A 17,266-nucleotide genomic window follows, 5' to 3' on the forward strand; every position below is an offset into this window, starting at 1 on the left:
TTCAAAAAAACAAAAAGTATCTCGGAATGACTTGAAATTTACCATCATAATAGTCGGCATCACCCTGAACAAGGATCCGTTGAAAATATTTGCAAACCTCTTAAGGAATAATTTTAATGAATTTTTTGAAATTCATGAAATTATCCATTTGCCCTGATGCACTTTGACAGTGAGCTGACTTTCTTCTCGAAAATAAAAAGTATCTCGGAATGACTTGAAATTTACCTTCATAATAGTCGGCATCACCCTGAACAAGGATCTGTTGAAAATATTTGCAAACCTCTTAAGGAATAATTTTCAGGAATTTTTGAAATGCTGGAAATGATCCATTTTCCCTGATGCACTTTGACAGTGATCTGACTTTCTTCTCGAAAACAAAAAGTATCTCGGAATGACTTGAAATTTACCATCATAAATCATATAGAAATAGGGTATAATATGGGACCTTTAATAAATCACACATAAGTCAAACCTTGAAGCAGATGGGCTATAGCGACAAAAGACCGCACAGGGTGTCACTCCTGCCACTTTATTAGGTGTCCCTTTTACCCATTAATAGTGGCCAGGGAGTATACAAGCATGCGGTTTATCCGTTGGAACTTTATATCTTTGGTACAGCAACACAATCTATATACAAACTTGGTAATTGCAAAAGAACTGCACTGAAGGAGAGACAAGCAAGCAAATTCAGCACAAGCAAATATAGACAGGAATACGATAAATGCTCCTTTTTCTCAGAGATGCTCTGTTGGGGGCTCATTTCACTACATCTGTGTGTCCTTGTTCGCTTACAGCGCACTTTTATGATGTGTTGCAGCTGGAGAGGGGTTTGTAGGCCATATCAGAAGCAGGCAGGGAGATGAGAGAGAGACCCCAAAGTGGTGATCAAAATCAGTGCTGTCATTTGTTAGCACTCCGAGTTGGGACCTCACAGATAACAAGCAATGGGGGCAATAAGCACAATGAAGGCGTGTGAAATGATGTGGGAACATGACCAGACAGCAGCCCTGGCCCTCCTCAAAGAATCAGGACAACATGGCTGTCAACTTCGATTTGGCTCCCATCATTAACACTTGAACAGTACTGGGTTGACGTCCTCTTTGCAGCTTCATTTCATCTTATATTATGAGAGGTATAATGAGAATGAAAGCTTGAGTTTTTACTCTGTTTTCCAGCACTGGGGGTTCAGCAATAATTTACAGGATGCCCTCTAAAGTAACAATCCGTGTTCTCTTCTCGTTTCTGGAATAGGAATCGCCGGCACGCCGGTGGTCTTCAACGTCAACGGAGATGCTCCAGGCCGCTATGAAATCTACCAATACCAGATTGGAAATAACACAGCAGAGTATAGGATCATCGGTCACTGGACGGACCATCTCTATTTAAATGTAGGAGGTTTCGAAATATTAGCTACAACTGAAATGGTTTATCGTCGTCATTTGGACATTCCGCAATTACTAATTCAACTCGTTCAGTCTTGTCAATGGAATAAGAAAAAAAGGGCAGGGAATTAAATATAAATCTGCAGCCTCATCAACATGTGTTGATCATCAGGTCTGTAGAGAGGTATGGAGTGGAGAGATTGGAGGATGAAGGAAAGTTTGTCGCACACAAAAAACGAGGTGCACCATACATCAATTAGTACTAAAGCATATATTTCTTTCATGTGGATTTATTTTCCTTTAACAGAGCCAAAGCAGTCCATTTACTTGCAACCATTATGTGTGGCATTTAGCCTACAGGAGCTCTATTATTACGTCCACACACGGTAGAAGGCATTCACCTTCTTATAACTTATCACTGATAACAAAGATTGTCGGTAATGCGTCTTGCTTATGTTGGGTTTTATAGGGCAACAGCTTTCTCTTTCGTTGACTTTAATGAACATACAGGGTAAAGAGATGCTTTAGTTCAACACAAACTGTCCGTACAGCAGAAAGAAGGATTTGCTGCTGCACACAGATCAACCTTAAAGCTTCATTTGTGTCGCATGTAGCTTTTCCAGGCACGAAACAAATAATCTAGATGTTTGAATAAGTCAATACTCCCTCTCCACACCCTACATCCCCTTAATGAGAGCTTAAGCAAACTGCGCTGCAATAAAAACATATAAGGTCCAGCACAGTACAGCATTAGATTGGGTTGAGACTGCAGGGACACATCTCGTTATTGTTGCTGCACATGCATATGCAATTAAAAAGCAATAATTTTATGTTTTGAGCAATAAAAAAATAATAATCTTATTTGTATTTATTTTATTTGTTTTAAAAGGTGCATTCATTTGGTGAATATTCCATTAATAGTTACTGTGTCCTATTATTCAATTCTTTGTGTGATGTCACCCTCATGGTACATAGATCATATCTACAAAGTTGGACATTTGCCAGAGGAGGACAACTAGAAAGTAAGGTTATATTGAATTGCCACCAGGGGGCGAATCTTGGTTTGAATGATGGCAGTGGTCAAACCAAACCAATTTTGAGGCTTCAAAATGGGAGTTCAGATGTTTACAGGTGATGTCACTACCGGGTGCCACTTGCATACAACTAGTGAAAAAATATGGAGAAAATAAAGTCGTCAAAGTTGTGTTTGATCCATATCCACAAACAAATTCAGCATCAACAGTGTGTAATTAAGTCTATGTGTTTTGTAAAACAGTGTTAATATGGTGAATAAAGTGGAAACTGATCAGAATCCTTCCTTGTACTTTCCTTCCAGATCACTGAGATGCAGTGGCCTGGTGGAACACAAGACGTCCCCTCCTCTATTTGCAGCCAGCCTTGCCGCCCTGGCCAGCGCAAGAAGACGGTGAAGGGAATTCCGTGTTGCTGGCACTGTGAGAACTGCGATGGTTACCAGTATCAGGCAGACACTTACACCTGTAAGATGTGCCGTTTTGATTTGCGGCCCAATGAGAATCACACTGGCTGTGTTCCCATGCCCATTGTCAAGCTGGAGTGGAGCTCCCCGTGGGCAGTCATCCCTGTTCTCATCGCCGTCCTGGGCATCATGGCCACACTGTTAGTGGTTGCGACTTTTATGCGCTACAATGACACACCCATTGTTAAGGCGTCAGGTCGAGAACTGAGCTACGTGCTGCTGACGGGTATTTTCCTGTGCTATGCTACAACATTCCTCATGATCTCCACTCCTGATGTGGTAATATGCTCACTGCGAAGGATTTTCCTGGGCCTGGGTATGAGTATCAGCTATGCGGCGCTGCTTACCAAGACCAATCGGATCTACCGAATTTTTGAGCAAGGAAAGATGTCCGTCAGTGCCCCTCGATTCATCTCCCCAGCATCGCAGTTAGTCATCACATTCAGCCTGATATCAGTGCAGCTCCTTGGAGTGTGCATCTGGTTTGGTGTTGACCCGTCGCAAGCCATCATCGACTACGAGGACCAGCGTACGGTCAATCCCAAAATGTCCCGTGGCGTTCTGAAATGTGACATTTCAGATCTGTCCCTCATCTGTCTGCTGGGTTATAGCATGCTACTAATGGTCACCTGCACAGTTTACGCGATTAAGACCAGAGGTGTGCCCGAGACATTCAACGAGGCCAAGCCCATCGGCTTCACCATGTACACCACCTGCATTGTATGGCTTGCCTTCATCCCCATCTTCTTTGGAACCTCACAATCAGCAGAGAAGGTAAATATAGGATTTAAAATGTGTTAAATAACCAACTAATTGTTTTGGCCCATTACAAACAATCTCTTGTGTCAGAAGACAACATTCTGAGCCTTTTCATTTTATTTACAAAAAGGACAATTTCCTGTATCGCCCGTGCATCTCACTGTGAGGAAAATTGCCACTCAAATTATGTTGATTTAATGGCATCACGTTTAATTCATCACAAGATGATGGGTTTTGTGCTCCACAGTGGGGGTTACAAGGCCTTTGGAGTCGATTTGTGAGGATAATCGATTCAACTCAACTTTGCCGGGATGATGTTTCCCTGATTTGTGTTTCTGTGTGTGGCATGTTTGATTCAGCACCACTGGGTGGAAATAGCAAGTAGTCAATCACTCGTACGTTGTGTGTGTAATGTACCATAAAATTACTGTGTTGATTGTTAATTAATAACTTGCCTCGTATGGTGCTATTTTAGAGGATTGTCAACACAGATGTGCATTTAAACAACACAGTAACAGTGTTTGTGACGTTAGGAAGAAGAATCAAGCACCTCTTATAGGGAGGGGTGGGCGATATGACGATATTGGATCACGATCGTCTACAGAGAACACTCTCGGGCTGCTCTCGAGAGCTGCGATCTACCAATCATAGCAAACTATGGATTTGTGATTCCCCCACCCTGATGAATTCAGGGAATCCATGGTTGAAAAATCATCAATCAAGGGGGGCAATGTTTTAAAATGATAATCCTTCCACTATACTACTATGCCAAATAACCCATTTTGATGTGAAGTGAAGTGCCGGTTTTGGAGTTTGAAACTGCTCTACATACAGCACAGCAACCTAAAACTGTACTTTTGACAACACAAGCATTAATGTGGAATCCCCCTGTGGCAGAATCCAAAATGCACTTGGACCAGATGTGTTTTTAGGAAGTTGGGTCAAATTACTTTGGCATCAGCTGGCAACGAGGCTGCTTACTAATGCAATATAACTAACTGTTCAAGTGGCAACATAACTTGGGCTCTCTGTACTTTGTTGCTGGTTGTCCACAAAAGACAAGACAGAGACCTAAGATACAAATACTATGTTCTTCACTAATTCATTAAAGAGTGGGTTACAGAGCTGCTCGAGTCCAGCAAAGAACATTAAAATTAAATATACCTCGTTTCAAGTTTTCAGAAAAGCAAGTTTAACTCAAACACACTCCGTTAATAATTGAAATCATTATGGCCAATTCTAAATGATATTCTGGAGGAGTTTTTCAATTTAAAACCACCCAAATCACATTTCACCCTTTGCACAATGGAAATTTTGACTTGTTGCAGGGAAAGCACAAGTTATAAGATATAAACAACTACTCAGTTTCATTAAGTCTCCAAATAACGCTTGCCAGTGGCTGGATAGAATATATTCATATACAGCACATTATTCTTACCTAGTTTTGACTTTCCTCCTTCGACATGAAACTACTCTGCTATGAAAAACATCTGAAGGCCTTTTTCAGCACAGATTTCGACTCGCAGTGGAAGGAAAAGCACAGGTGCCAATGATCTCTGGATATAATGATGGCTCCGTCCTTTCATGTGTCCCAGTACACCATGACAGTGTGATAATAAACCAGCAGGCACAATACAAAGCGTCTGAACACACAGTTGCATCACTGGTTCATTGGTTTTATTACCTGCACCTTTGCAATGTCACGGTATCTTCTGTAAATTAAAATATAGATATTTGGAGGCATGTATTTCTGTTCATATGCTTTAGGTTTAGATGGGGACAACTGTGGCAGCAGTTTAGACAAGAGATTTGAAGCTTAATGACCAAAAAAAAAGGAGCAATCCAGCTTCAGATAAACTTCATAATGGCTGTGCTCGCTGAGGTTGCTGTCCCCAGTTCCATTCCCTCGCTGTGCCAGCGGAGCAGATTGGCAATCATATTGGTGTGTCAGGGAAAATTTATGTCACCAGGGCTGATGGAAGTGGACAAGGGTCTTGGCTCCCCCCCCCTCACAGAGTGACGCCTCGCTGTACTCCAGAGGGGGAGCAATATTGTTCTGTACTCACCCCAAGCCACGTGTCATCTTCTCAGGGGATTACTGAGAAATTATTGTGCGCTATACTCGCAGCGGGATAGAATACCAATAGCCTTTCACCTCCATTTTGCATCGACATCTTTGTGAAGTCGGAGGGCTTGATTTGTGAACGGCTTTTGAGCAGCTTTTGTTTTAGTACATCGCCATCAAAGCCAATCAGGCAGGTCAAGCTAGTTATTGCTTGTGTTTAGTGACTTCATGCTGCACCAGTCCAATGTCCAGTCTGTTCAAAACCATTTAACAATTATTTACGGGTCATTATAAATTAATTTTTAACTGGATTTTCGAAAGTGACGGCCCTCGTAACATTTAGGAGGAGCAGAAATTGAAAATGAATTTAATTAAATGTGGTAGCGTATAATCTAGTGCTGGGCACGTTAACGGCGGTTAACGGCATCAACGTTAGCACATGACGCGTTTCCACGACGCCCGACTGTAAAAAGACGCGTGACGTCATGTTTACTCGCGGTTGTTAAAAATGAGTCTCTAAAGTAACGCTAAACTTTAAAAACAGAGGCACACATACGTAGTACAGAGGTGCGCTGGTTGTTTGTAGCGCTGCTATTTTCTTTTAATAAACAGACGCTCCAGTTCGACTGTAGGCGCGCTAACGGCGCTAAAGGAGCTAACTGGTAAACGGTGCCTGGACTCCGGTGCCCGCGCCATGTAAACATGACGACACGCGCGTCTTTTTTCCGGTCAGTCGTCAGGGAAACGCGTCATGCGTTAAAATGTGCCCAGCAGTAGTATAATCACTTTAAAATCAAAAAGTTTGTTTTTTCTCTGCTTTGCATAAGTCTTTTATACTGTAAATGTGCTTAAGAAGGGCCTTGCTGCCATGTTTCTATGGTAGCCTTAATGGACAAACCAGACAGAGTGTGTGTGTTTCATGTTTTGAAGCCGAAGCTTACGATGCAAATGAGGAAGAACAACATCCTTTATGGTTGTAGACCAGCATAGTTCCCTGACATGCCTCGGAAAGAGAGGAGCGAGTGTGCGGTCTCAACGTTATCAAAGCCAAACTAAAAATGTGTATTTGACAATTATCGCGACATATTGTGAGAGTTGTATTCACCTTAATAATATAACCTAATACTTAAAATAAAAGCGCAAAAATCCTCAGGACATTTTCTAACATACAAATATCATATGTCACAACCACACGTCGGGAAACATCATCCATTACGAGTGACATTCTGTCATAGCAAAAGGCTTAGTGAGCTATTCCTACACCAAACGACTCAGTCATCTGTGATGTCTGAGAACGTAATGTCAGACAAAACCTCGGGCAAATCTCTTTGAAAGATGTCTGCTTACTGCGTTTCCCACTGTACACTGTTCGCCTCGTGTTCATCAACTTCAGGACACCCCCAGCAATGTTCATTCCACAAGTCATTTCAGTTGTTCTCGCCATTTTCCCGTCTAATGAATGTTTTTTGACACCGGAGTGCAGAGGAAAAGATGGAGTGGGATCGCTGCAAATCAAGCCATTAAATTGTTCTGATGGGTTTTTTTTTCTTGCTTAAGAAAATGCAACCTTAAACCATATATATATATATTATACATAATAATGTTTCCATATTATTGTCAGTCTCTGTGGCTTGTCATTTTCAACGTGTCAAGTGTCTGTATCAAGTAAGATCTACCCATTACATTTTTACTCTCCAGGTGCTGAATCGCCACATTCCCCTCCGCCAACAAATCAGAGATGGACTGTGTATCAGTGCCGGGGTTATTATCATAAATGAAAAATCACTGGCAGGCACTTTTAATGTGCTGTAGGATGTTTCTCTGCGCTCCACAGTTGTTGCCTGTGGCTATATATCTGTTGCCCAGCTGTGAGTTGCAGCTGTCACTGGCTTTCAGAGCGACATTCCTTAAGTTGTTATCTACAACCTTCAGGGGTGAAAATATTTATATGCAAAAAAACATATACGCCCATTAGGCGGGGGTGGGGTGGGCACTTCCATTAGTTGCGTATCATAAATTAACAAGCACAGCAATGAAAGCGATGTTGATCGTGATGCATGTGGATATAAAAGGGCACTGCGCGCCATCGCCGTGTCTTGTTATGTAATGATTATGGGACACAGAGTGCTGTGCGAATTTACATGGAACTATTTATCCTGCGCTGTCGACATAGGTCCCATTTAGACCCGGTGTTAGCATCTGTTCTCAGTGATCAGATCGCTGTTCACATTCGTCCATAAACCACCTCCGAATATGTTTTTTTGTGAACAGAAACTGTCCTTTGAGTCTTTATCTCGACTAGAAAAATCAACCCTCACCAGAGCTGATTCTGTTTCATCTCCACCGCCTTCTCCGCAGATGTACATCCAGACCACGACCCTGACCATCTCCGTAAGCCTCAGTGCGTCCGTCTCTCTGGGCATGCTCTACATGCCCAAGGTCTACGTGGTTCTCTTTCATCCGGAGCAGAACGTACCCAAGCGCAAGCGCAGCCTGAAGGCTGTGGTCACCGCGGCCACCATGTCCAACAAGTTCAACCCCAAAGGTGGCCTGAGGCCCAACGGAGAAGCAAAGTCGGAACTCTGTGAAAGTCTCGAAACACAAGGTTGGTATTCTGCCTGACAGCACAGTGACGAGAAAGTGAAAGTTTAAAAAAAAAGGACCAGAAGCTGATTTTTATGCTGATGTAATGGAGCTGCCGCCATGTAAAGTTACAGCTTATTTGAATATAATTAACTAATTTCAGGTGACAACGTAATTGATGGCGGTGTTATTTTTGCACTTCAGCAGTTTAGGAAATTAGCAAGGATTGTGTTTGAACAGAAGAAATTAGGGTTGTTTCAGTTCCAGCTCAAGTGCCGTTCCACTGCGCCTCCCTTTTGAACATAAGTCGTTGCCAATGACACGAAAAGAAGTGTGTTAGCAAATCAGAAATCAGTGTTTTCCATTAATGATCTACACTGTGGGGGGCCCATAGTCTAAATGTCCACTTCTCAAAATAACATAAAAGACTATTAAACTCGTTTCTTGCTACGTTAGTTGGAGTGGATTTCGGACACTTAATGACCCTTTTCCATTCTCTGTAGAAAGAAAAGAAAGAAAGTGGATAGCAGCGTAGCCTCATAGCAAGGAGGTCACTGGTTCAGACCGATATTCGGTTGATCGGACACTCTAAATTGACCATAGGTGTGAGTGTGAGAGTGAATGGTCGATTGTCTCTGTGATGGACTGGCAATCTGTCCGGTCTGTACCCGGCCTTTCGCTCTACGTCAGCTGGGATTGGCTCCAGCCCCCCCACGCCTCTCATGCGTAGGATAACGTGGTAAAAAATGACTGAATGGATGTTTATATAACACATTCTTTAAAACAAAAAAAAGCAACTTATCTGTTCGATTGAGATACAGCCGGATTTTGCCTTCATGAATCGCTCTCTTACGAAATCGTGTTTATAATCAGATTATGCAATATGGTGCCTTCACTGATCTGATTTTGAAAGGGGGGATAAATGATTAACACAGTGTTGGAAAAGAGAATATTTACATCACCAAGATAATGTGTATGAGTAGGAGGTTCCCTCTGTGGGGGCAGGCATAAATCCCAAAAACAGCAACGCCACATGGTCTGTTTTTTTTCGAAGGTCCTGATTTAATACTCACTGGATAGAATGATGTATATTAGCACTAAAAAGCCCACAGCTCCATTTGGCAGAATGGCTTCTTGACGTAAGAATGGAATTTTTATGTCCTATCCTATTACGGAGACCTTTCACATGCAGGCACCGATTCTCTCACCGACCCGCTCTGGTTTTGAACTGTGAATCTAACGAATGTTCTTTGTGCTTGTGTGTCAGACTGTGTTGAGGGTGGGGAGCCTTGTGAGGGACTTTAGACTTTCAGGTAACCTGGTTAGATAATAATTTTACCCTTTTAATTTTTCTGTAACCACTACCCCCACCCCCAATCCCCCAGTTAATTTCTGCTAATGTTCCCAACACCACCATGCCTGCAAAAAACAAAGCATCCAAGCTGCCCCTGGCTAAAACACAGCACCCTGAATGTCAAAACACAGTAATCACGCTGACCCCGACAGACATCAACTGGAATAGACAATATTGGTGTGTGCGGTGCTGTGAAATGGCCAATCAGCACAGTAAAGCCTGTTAATGTGGGAAGATGACACCACTCTCCCTGAGTGCAGGAGACAAGCGATAGCCATGTGTCCCCTGTAATTTGTTTCCCTGTTGACAAAAGAAGGAATATGTGGTAATGGGACAACAACAACAATAAGAGTGAACAGGAAAAGACAGATGGGTCTGCCAGCTCCAATTCTTTCTGGACCATCTATTCTTTATCTTGGCCTCACAGCACATAAATATTCAAATAAGGATCATTTATCAATGCTTCTTCTCTTGGAAGAGATGCTTTGGATGCAACGGCGAGAAAAACGCCAGCCCATTCGCACGCCGAAACGTGGCACTGACAAATACACAGAAACATTCACCATTAAGCAAGCCTCTCCTCTGCGGCACTTTGGCCCCCAGATTCTGGCTTTCTTCTGATTGGATTCATCCCCTCTGACATATTCAATCAGCCAAGGCTGCCATGGGCAGATTGGCAGATTGGTAGTGTGATTACCTCCAAGGAGCATGCTCGCTGAGGACAATTGTATTTAAAGGAAAAAAAAAATAAATAAAAAATGATAAGCAGGTACATGTTGACCCTTGCACACAGACTTGTGCAGACAAGCATGACCGCACACACACACACACTGTGTACTCAATCATACGACAGTCACGAGTTTGGTTATGATCTCCGTGGTCTGCCCCTGGGGGTCGTTGGTCTTATTACACAGCTGATATATTCCACAAACCTATGAAACACGGACATACAGTACGGAAGAAGAATACGATACGATGATCAAACACTGGTGACACTTACACTTACAGAGCCAAGTCAGATCACATGACAGTCTTAATGTCATTTTACACCTAATATGCTTTCCATGGTAAAATGGAAACACACTCACTGGCTGCTGCTGCTGCTGCATGTTTTGCTTGGAGCACAAAGAAATATCAGGTGTTTGCATGCGTTTAAAGACTTGAACGTGAATGATAACTATTGCACTTTATACTAGTGTGCTATGGCTCTGTAAGGTGTATCTTTAAAAAAAAAATATATATATATATATATATATATATAAAATCAGCTGTGAAAATAAGAGTTTTCAGTGATTTCAGTAATAATAAGTGCTGGACACGCTAACGGCGTTAAAAAAAAAAATATGCGTGTGACGTCATGTTTACGTGACTCCCGATTGTTAAAATGAGTCTCTAAAGTAAGGCTTAATTTTAAAAACAGAGGCACACATACACAGTACGCTGGTTATTTGTAGGGCTGCTCTTTTCATTCAATAAACAGACCACTCCGGTTCGTCTGTAGGTGCTAAAGGCGCCAACACAGCTAACGGAAATAACTGGTGAACGGTGACTGGGCTGTTACTTTAGAGACTAAGTTTACCATCAGGAGTCACGTAAACATTACCACCGGTGCGCCTTTTTCTGGTCAGTCGTCATGCGTTAACGTTATAGTTATCGCCACTAAGGCCCTTTAACGCCGTTGCCCAGCACTACTAATAATGTAATAATGGGTATGCATTGGTATGACTCTAGCCACAAACAATGTTTGTTAGTGTTACTGTTGCAATGTGTTTTTAATGTGCTGTATAAATCAGTGATTCATTAACTGTAGTACACCCCCCCCCCAAAAAAGAAAAAATAATACAGACAGTATCTGACGGACAATTACTGGTTTCTTTCAAACCAATGTGCTCTTCTTAGAAAAAAGGACATTAATGAACAAAAGCAGACATTTGTTTGCCCAAAAATTTTACTTTTTTACAGAAACGTATCCAAATCCAGGAACTCACAGATGGTTTTCAAAGAAAATAAGGTCAATCAGCTATGTCACGGACACCGACTTACATAACTAATCAGTCGTTTCAGATGTTTTCCAAGTCGCTGTCAAACAGTAGACGGTTCTACACTTTCAAATATGTCTTTTTCAGGGTTGAATAAGAGAAAACCATTCCTTTATTTGCAGAAATTGTGGTGAGCACTTTGTCTTTGCAACAATAACAAGTACCACAGATGTCATAAATACGGCTTATTATAACACTATTACTTCACTATTAAAATCTAACTGCATCAAACTGTTTTCATGAAGTCATCCGTACATAGAACTTCCCATCAAATCAGGACTAACATGCTTAAAGATGTTACAGTTTCACTGCTATTTGCCACTCTCACCTGTTGCTTTTTCTTTTTCTGACTCCTTCCCTTACAGTGCTGGCCTCTAAGCAGACTTACATAAGCTACAGTAACCATGCCATCTAAGACAGAGATGAGCCGTGGAGGTGGAGCAGGGAGGGGGCGGGGGGGCCGGCCTGAGAAGAAATCACCTGATTCTGGGGGAAAACTACGAACTAGGGAAACACTGGAGGATGTCATTGCTTCTAGCAGAGAGGAGTTGGGTGGAAAGATGGGAATTTGTCACTCCAAAAGTAGAAAAGGATGTCAAATGTTTGGGGTAAAAAGTACCGAATGCCAAACTTGTGAGAGATCACAAGAGTTGGGAGATGTCGGGGTGAGGGTTTGGACAGTCAATTTTCCTCTTCCCACCCTTTCCTGAGACACACATGAGTGCTGAGCAGTGACATTTTCAGACGCAGGCTGAGTGAGCCACATAAAGCCAACACTATGTTTTCCTTCTGAAATGTATAGCACACGATTTCAGTTCTCTCTCTGGGGCTGATTCATTTTTCTCATTTCAACAAAAAACAGGGAAAAAAGAGTGTTTTGTTTTTCGCTCTAGTCAAATGCAGTTTACAAGATGAAGCAGTATAAAAATGTTTTTTATTTTTGTTTGTTTTTTTGGTTACTGGTATTATAGGAGTTGAAAGCTGCAGTACTCTTCAAACTGTACATGCCTTACTACAGTATATTCAGTAATGCCACACAAGCTGACCACACGTGGAAATAAAGCAGTGGGTGATCCCAGTTTTTTTTTTTAATAAATGTTTCATAATAATGATGATGACGCCACCATCTTGGCAAATCTAGTGTACAGTCCCAGAGCATGCTTGTGGGAGCATCACGTGTACTGTGCTGTGTTGTCAACGTCTATGGAATGCAACATTTTGTCATGGTTGTCATTCACAGTGGAAATGTCATGTTGCACCATTACCCACTGGGTTACCCTCTGCTGAATAAAGAAGAATTTAAAACACTAAAAAGGAGACAAACCTTAATGGTTTACCCCCCCCCCCCCCCAAGATCCATAATCTTAGAGACTTGACAATACCTACGTTAAACGACCCAGATCTATTGGCCCTTATTTATCATGCACTTGTTACCGCCCTCTAAACGTTAAGAAGCCTGCTGCATTGGTATAACATCAATCCAAGGCTTCAATATTGACCCTTGTTTTCTTCGTTTGCATATTTTCTCGTTTAATTGGAGACATCTTTTTTCTTTTTTTAGCAAGTCCTGCACTTGATGAAATGCTTAATCCTTAGTCTGCAGTCACACCAGATGTATTCATCTTTAAAAACCTTGTTGGTAAATAATATTATAAGCTGCAAAGGGAGAGAGTATTACAGTAGGATTTCGCCTGTGATTTGTGCGAGGTGCAGATATTACCTGTGCTTCTTAAAAAGGTGGGTTTTTTGCAAAAACTGCAGCAAAAACTATTAATGAAGGTTTGGATGCAAAATTAGGAGGAGCTATTTGTAGATGTTGCAAGCACACTACTACTACTACTACTACTACTACTACACTACAACTAAAAATCCAAAAGATAACAGAATGAGTGTTTTACCTTTTAACAGACTTTAAAAGTTCTCTGCAATCCTTAGCGTTCCACTTATACATACATGATACAGGACCAATGCAGGACCTGCATTAAGTAACAGCAGTGTAGGTCCTTCTAATACTTAAGTCTGCAGCTTTTGACCTCATTTAGCTCATTATTCGGTTTATTTAAAGACTCCGGTAGAATCCTGATGTTCTCATCATCATCCTACAGAAATCTAAATGACTTTAATGCACCACTTTTTAAAGACAATATAAAATATGCATAAGAAAAGGTGGCAAAGTGACAATGGGTGCATACTTATAAGATGTAAAGTTAAGACCTGGCAACCTTCTCACGAAGACTTTAGTACAAGTGGAGTGAATCATTGTTGTCATCTCACACAATGTCACATTCCCTCTCCACAGTCCTTATACCACGTTGTCCATTGAGTTTATGAGGAGGAGCTGTGTCCTCTGTCAAACACTGCCGTGGAGAACAGAGCTCCATATATTTAAATCTGCCGATCTCTCCCATTGGTTTCTTCAAGTACCAATAAAAACGCTCCCACTTCTCAAATCTAAAAGTTAATCTCACAACTAAATCACTGCCCTGTCCTGACTAATGGACTGAAAACTCAGACTCCATCGACAATGGACATCAAAATGTCTTTCATGCACTAAAGAAGGGACAGGAAACTATGAAGCTCCATGTCCATAGTTGAGGAGTACTCCGTGAGTTTACTGGCAAATAATGAGCACAGGTACCTCACTCGTTTGGAAAATTAGTGCTCGATTACGCATTTTCACCGACGTTGTTAGATCAACAGTTCACTTGTATTCCTTGTGATCACAATTAAGCGTATAATGCCTGTTGGTTTTCAGTGAGGCTCAATGAGTATTCTCTCAGGCGAAGTCAGTTTTTGGACGAAAAAAAACAACATCCTAGATCTGAACAGGCATGACACAATTGATCTGATCACTCAAACGATCAGTATGAATGGCAGGTGCAACTGGGATACGAGAGTCATTCATGGGTTAGAGCTGCAGACACAACCCCCCCCAAAACAGTAAGCGGTCGAAAGCAAAACAATACGTTTGTCCGATGTCCAGAATGATGACACCAACAGTTACACCAACCGTGTTGTCCACGTGTCCGTCATCATGTCGTGGAACCAGTGATATCTGTGTCGTGTCGACGGCGTCTGATGTTTGAATTTCTGCTTTGTAGCTACTTCTTCTGAGACGACAACCACTTCTCAGTTTGTCTAACATTTGTTGACTTTCTACCATGTTTTACCATTCTACCAGCCGTTTTGTTTCACAGTACAATAGTGCCATTAGTGCTAACACTAAATAACCCATGTAGAAATACTGTTCTACTGGATATGAACTACCGTTCAAATGTTTGGGGTCACTAAGAAATGTCCTTTTTTTTTTAAGGAAAAACCCTTTTTTATAATGAATATAACATTAAATGAATCAGAAATACACTCTATACATTGTTAATGTGGTAAACGACTATTCTAGCTGCAAACGTTTTTAATGTTATATGCAATAGGTGTATAGAGGCCCATTTCCAGTGTTCTAATGGTACATTGTGTTTGCAAATAGCGTTAGAAGCCTATTGTATGATGAGAAAACCCTTGTGCAATTATGTTAGCACAGCTGAAAACAGTTTTGCTGGTTCTTTGACCAAAGCCAAGTTTGAAGGGCAAAATTATTAGTAGAGGTGACCCCAAACCTTTGAACGGTAGTGTACCAGGGTATGCGATCAGAGAGGAGCTGAGCAATTTTTTACCGTAGCGCGTAGAAAATTCAACCAACCGAAAAAAATACTGAATAATATGAGGTAGTCTTTATCTTGTTCCATTAGACCAGTGTGTGAAGTATATGTGAGGAAGATGATGAGAGCGCAAATCATCTCATTGGGGATTAAATCTGCCTCCTGTGAAGTGCGTAGCTGACTTTTCGACCTATTTACACCGCTGTATTTTAACATCGACGATAATGGCGTTACTTCAAGAGCTCAATATTTTCCCAGCAGGTACTTGGTATAAAAAAATTTTGCGAACCACTGTATTAGTGCATTTATAACTGCTTGATAAATAAGGGCCAGTACTTTGATTGAGTGTCTTAAACCCATGAGACTACCACCATTTTCGTTTTTCCCATGCTGTTTCTGTGTCGCATTCAATAACCTTTAAGTTTGTTCTGTTAACATAATAAGGAAGAAAGGACTAAATCTGCACTTGGCACTTGTGTGTTGTAACCTTCATTTTTGTCTCCACGATAAAAGAAAACGGTGTCATTAAATGTTAAAACATCAGCAATGCAAAAATCTGTATGTTGCATGTCAAAAACCATAACAAGTCAGAGACAAGTGTGATGTCCAGAAGGAAAACTACTGCAGAGTATTATAAATAATTGATATTTTTGGTTGAATAAATTATTCTCTCAGCTTCAACGAAAAGTTTAAGATGTTGCCGCAAATGTTTTCTCATCATTTGATAATAAAAAAAAAAGAAGTATTGTTTGTGGGATTGTTTGTGTTCGTGAATATGATAATTTACTTGCTCCTATTTTTTGCCACAACCCTTTATTGTTTTTCTAAAAAAACAATTTGTCTGTGTTACAAAATAGAATATGTAAGTGCTGATTGAAATTAAATGGCAAGTTAATGTATGTTATTAAAATGGATTGATCATGTCTGCTTTATGTACTGAATTGTTAAAAAAAAAATGGAAAGATAAAAAATATTTACAGTGCCTGGATATTTATGAATTATATATAGAAAAAAAATGTGTAGAGCATGTTCATTTTTATACAAGATATTTCTAATAAAAGACTGTTTTGCTAATGAAGTGTTGCCGTTTTCTTATTTGGTGCCATGATTCATGAGCAGCTTTTTTTCCATGAGCAATTTTTCATGTTTAACAGCAAATTACCAGCCAGGTAGTAACCAGAGTTTGTGTTTAATGAGTATAGATGGCTCAGCAGGTAAGTGACTGAGGGCTGAAGAAAGAGATGGAGCCACTTAGCAAATTCACAAAATACTCAGTAAGACAAAGGGATGGCAGAGCATCAAATCCATTTAAAGCCAATTAGGGATTTACTGTAAAACACTACTCAGTTTTGCAGAATGGGTAAAGGTTTCAGTGTACACACGGCACTGCAGTGGCACTGTTCACTCACAGCAAGAAGTTCTGAATCCTGGTTCTATTAAGGGCCTTTCTGTGTGGAGATTGCATGTTCTCCCCATGTGCACGTGGGATTTTTCCTGCTTTGGAACGGACACTCTAGCTAGAAGCTAGATTTCCACAGGGCGCATCAAAGCAGCGGAACATCAGCAGGCACGGTTTTGCTTCGTCCTCTTCCCAGCGTCAATGCCCACCGGGCGCGTAACGGCAGCGCAGCGGTGCCTTGGGAGCCAGCGGTATTCACGGAAGATCGCACGATAATCCTTAACAGACGATATCCCGCGATAGACTGTGTGTATAAAGGAAACAACAACAACACAGCTTTTTTCATTCTCAGACTTGGAAGAACTGTTGATCTGGTGTCATGAATGATTTTATATTTCTCCACAACAAAAATCAGTCTCTCGTCGTACATTATGACTCTCCGAGACCCTCCTTTTTTCATGCATGCTACTACTTTTGCGGCTAACTTGGCGAACCCGTTTCCAAAAGTCAGCTAGCGAATCTACGATTAGC

The 17,266-nt window shown here is 41.2% G+C and overlaps 1 protein-coding gene across 1 annotated transcript in view; it reads left to right on the top strand.

The window, feature by feature from the left end:
- grm4 (glutamate receptor, metabotropic 4) overlaps positions 1 to 12,095 on the top strand; it is a gene marked incomplete at both ends in the record, with an annotated part of 151,732 nt that extends 139,637 nt beyond the window's left edge. The window contains 4 exons of the mRNA XM_083894680.1: positions 1,252 to 1,388; positions 2,719 to 3,654; positions 8,063 to 8,309; positions 12,046 to 12,095. Coding sequence (XP_083750806.1) covers positions 1,252 to 1,388; positions 2,719 to 3,654; positions 8,063 to 8,309; positions 12,046 to 12,095 — 1,370 coding nt within the window. The remainder of the gene's footprint in view (positions 1 to 1,251; positions 1,389 to 2,718; positions 3,655 to 8,062; positions 8,310 to 12,045) is intronic.
- Between the last annotated feature and the right edge of the window lie 5,171 nt (positions 12,096 to 17,266).

The sequence above is a fragment of the Microchirus variegatus genome (genome assembly GCF_963457635.1).
Source record: "Microchirus variegatus genome assembly, chromosome: 9".
NCBI classification, from domain to species: Eukaryota; Metazoa; Chordata; class Actinopteri; order Pleuronectiformes; family Soleidae; genus Microchirus; species Microchirus variegatus.